The sequence below is a fragment of the Malus domestica genome, chromosome 14 (genome assembly GCF_042453785.1).
Source record: "Malus domestica chromosome 14, GDT2T_hap1".
In the NCBI taxonomy this organism is placed as follows: domain Eukaryota; kingdom Viridiplantae; phylum Streptophyta; class Magnoliopsida; order Rosales; family Rosaceae; genus Malus; species Malus domestica.
In genome coordinates this window covers 11,504,164-11,507,568 of record NC_091674.1, presented here as the reverse complement: position 1 = coordinate 11,507,568, position 3,405 = coordinate 11,504,164, and the positions used below count along the sequence as shown (strand labels likewise).

Here is a 3,405-nt window from a genome sequence, read left to right as displayed (position 1 = left end):
TATTATCAGTGTCATTTCCACTGCTCTTAATGCAAATGTTACACATGATTTTTTGGATTATTGACTCTGGTGCCATTGATCATATAACTATTAAATCCTCTAGTCTCCACGATTTTCAAAGAACTATTGATCCAATTCATGTATCTGTTGCAAATAGGAAAGGGGAACCTATTCTAAGGAAAGGATAGAATAGATTGCTAAGTGAGCATACTGATTCTACTGCTCTCTATGTACCTTCTTTTCCTTTTCAGCTCTTTTCAATAGGAAAAATCACAAAAACCTTAGACTATCTTGCCATATTTCCCCTCACAATGTTGTGTTTCAGGACCGTGTTACTCAAAGAAGATTGGTGAAGGGTTCTTCTTGAATAGACTCTACTATCTCTCAAAGGAGTCTAATTTTGTCAAAAAGCTCAGTGTCAACTTAAGTCAAGTTCAGGAACACCAACTGTGGCATCAACGCCTTGTCCATCCCCTAGAACATGTGATGACCAAGTTGTTTCCATTTTTTTTGTAAAAACACACTGGAGTGTGAAACTTGTTAAATGTCAAAAGCCACTAGACTTCCTTTTGTTTCCTCTAATTCTAGAACTAGTAAACTTTTTGAGCTTGTTCACTCTGATATTTGGGGTCCTTCTCGTGTAGAATCCTTTGATGGGTATAGATATTATGTTACATTTATTGATAACTATTCTAAAGTAACCTGGTTGTATCTTTTAAAACTTAAAAGTGATTTGTTTGATGCTCTTAAGGACTTTCACAACCTAATCACCAATCAATTTTCATCTAAGTTATATATTTTAAGATCAGATAATGGTACCGAGTACACTTCCAATAACATGAGTAATTACTTGAGCAATCATGGCATTTTGCATCAAACTAGCTGTGTTGGTACACCACAATAAAATGGTGTGGCAGAGAGAAAGAATCGAGACTTATTGGAGAAGACTCGATCACTTATGATCAAAATGAATGTTCCTAAGAAATTTTGGTCTTAAGCCCTACTCACTGCCACGTACATCATTAATAGTCTGCCAACTCGGGTGTTGAATACTAAATATCCTTTTGAAGTCATGAAGGGTAGACTTATAAACTTGTCTCACCTCATGACCTTTGGTTGTACTTGTTATGTGTACATTCAAGCTCTCCATCATGACAAACTCAACCCTCAAGCTGCCAAATGTGTGTTTATGGGATACGCTAGTTCTCAAAAGGGTTACAAAGTGTACAACCCTAACACGGGGAAGCTGGCAGTCTCTAGAGATGTGCGATTTGATGAATATTCACCTTATTTCCACAAAGGGTTGGAGACTAATGCTAATATGGAAGATCTTATGGACCTATTTCCACTACCTATTCCAGCAGAAATTCATGAAGTCACTCATGCTCATATCAACACTGATAATTCTTAACTTACTGAGAGTGTAATTGATGTAGTGCCAAGCTCCTCTAGACCATCAGAAGCTCAACCAAATCAGCAAGCTATAAGTGAACTAAGAAGAAATCCTACACGAGATAGACATCCACCAGTGAGGTTATGAGAGTATGTTACTTACACTGCAAGGCATCCTATCTCTGCAGCCATTTCTTATCACAGATTCTCATATTCTCATACTTCTTTCCTTAACAAAGTATCCCACACTTTCGAACCAAGGAATTTTCATAAAGCCACATGCATGCCTGAGTGGCAAGATGTTATGACTAAAGAGCTTTAAGCTCTGAATGACAACCAGACATAGAGTGTGGTGGATCTTCCAAATGGCAAGAGGGTCGTGGGAAGTAAGTGGATATATAAGACCAAATTCAAATCCAATCGAAGCATTGAAAGACACAAAGCATGGTTAGTAGCTTAAGGCTTTACTCAAACCTATGGCATTGACTATAAGGAGACCTTTGCTCATGTTGCCAAAATAAACACAGTGAGGGTATTGTTGTCTATGGCAGTCAATAATGCATGGGCCTTATTCCAAATAGATGTGAAGAATGCATTTCTTCATGGGGATCTTGAAGAAGAAGTGTACATGAAGTTGCCTCCTGGTCATCCAAGAGAAAATGAACCCAACAAGGTCTGCAGACTTCACAAAGCCATATATGGTCTCAAACAATCCCCTCGAGCTTGCTATTCGAAGCTTAGTTCAGTCCTTGAAGCTGCATGATTCAAAAGGAGTCGTGCTGACTCTTCTTTATTTGTTCGAAGTAGTATTGCTGGCAAATTGGTTGTGCTTATATATGTTGACGACCTAATTATTACAGGTGACAATATAAGTGAAATTAAGACGCTTAAGCAGTCACTTCACAAAAAATTTGCCATTAAAGACTTGGGGCCCTTGAAATACTTTCTTGGAATTGAGGTGGCTACCTCTTCAAAAGAATTGTTCTTGAATCAAAGAAAGTATGTTCTCAATCTTCTAGATGAAGCTAACATGATGGAATGTAAACTAGCTCTGACACCCCTGGCTAGCAAACTTCAGTGGCATGAAAAAGGTGAACCTCTCTTGGACCCTAGTGTTTATCAGCGAATGGTTGGGAAACTTATTTATCTCACCATTACTAGCATGATATCTCATATTTAGTTAGCCTAGCCAATCAGTTCATGCACTCTCCTACTCTAGTTCACTGGGAAATCGTCAAGAGAATACTTCGATATCTCAAGGGCTCAGTAGGAAGGGGGATAATTATGAAGAACAATGGATCAAATCACATCTTGGCCTACACAGATGCTGACTGGGCTGGAAATGCCCTTGATCGAAAATCCACAACAGGTTTTTGCACATTTGTTGGAGGGAACCTTGTCACTTGGAAGAGCAAGAAACAAACTGTTATTGCTTGATCTAGTGCCGAAGCTGAGTATAGGGCTATGGCAGTAACAACCTGTGAACTCATATGGTTGAAAAGTCTTCTTTCCGAGCTCGGATTCACAAGCATGGCACCTATGTCCCTGTATTATGATAACCAAGCTGCCATGCACATTGCCTCCAATCCAGTATTCCATGAAAGGACCAAACATATTGAAGTTGACTGCCATTATATTCGTGCTCAAGTAAAATCCAAGGTGATAGACACCATGTTCACACACAGCCATGATCAACTTGCTGATTTATTCACAAAAGCACTAGACTCTACTCAGTTTCAGCGTTTGTTGTGCAAGCTTGGATCAATCAATCCCCTTGATCCAGCTTGAGGGGGTGTATTGGAACCGGTTTGTATAGATGAGTTGTATGTATGAGTTGTCATCCTCACTATAACTTGTCATTCACCAATCACTTTCCATAGCTTGTCATTCACCTTACATCAACCTTTCTTAGTTGCTTGTAAAAGCTTCTTTACTTGTAATTTGGTTTTTGCTTTTCCACTTGTTAGGGCAGATTTTAGGGATTGTGTTTGTATAGTTATCCTACAATCTATT

General features: G+C 38.8%; 1 protein-coding gene across 1 annotated transcript; it reads left to right on the top strand.

The window, feature by feature from the left end:
- The first annotated feature begins 1,936 nt into the window (after nucleotides 1–1,936).
- LOC139191157 (uncharacterized mitochondrial protein AtMg00810-like) lies at nucleotides 1,937–2,829 on the top strand. Its single transcript, XM_070811719.1, has 3 exons — nucleotides 1,937–2,093; nucleotides 2,253–2,483; nucleotides 2,573–2,829. The coding sequence occupies exons 1-3, from the start codon at nucleotides 1,937–1,939 to the stop codon at nucleotides 2,827–2,829; spliced, it is 645 nt and encodes a 214-aa protein (XP_070667820.1).
- The last annotated feature ends 576 nt before the right edge of the window (nucleotides 2,830–3,405 follow it).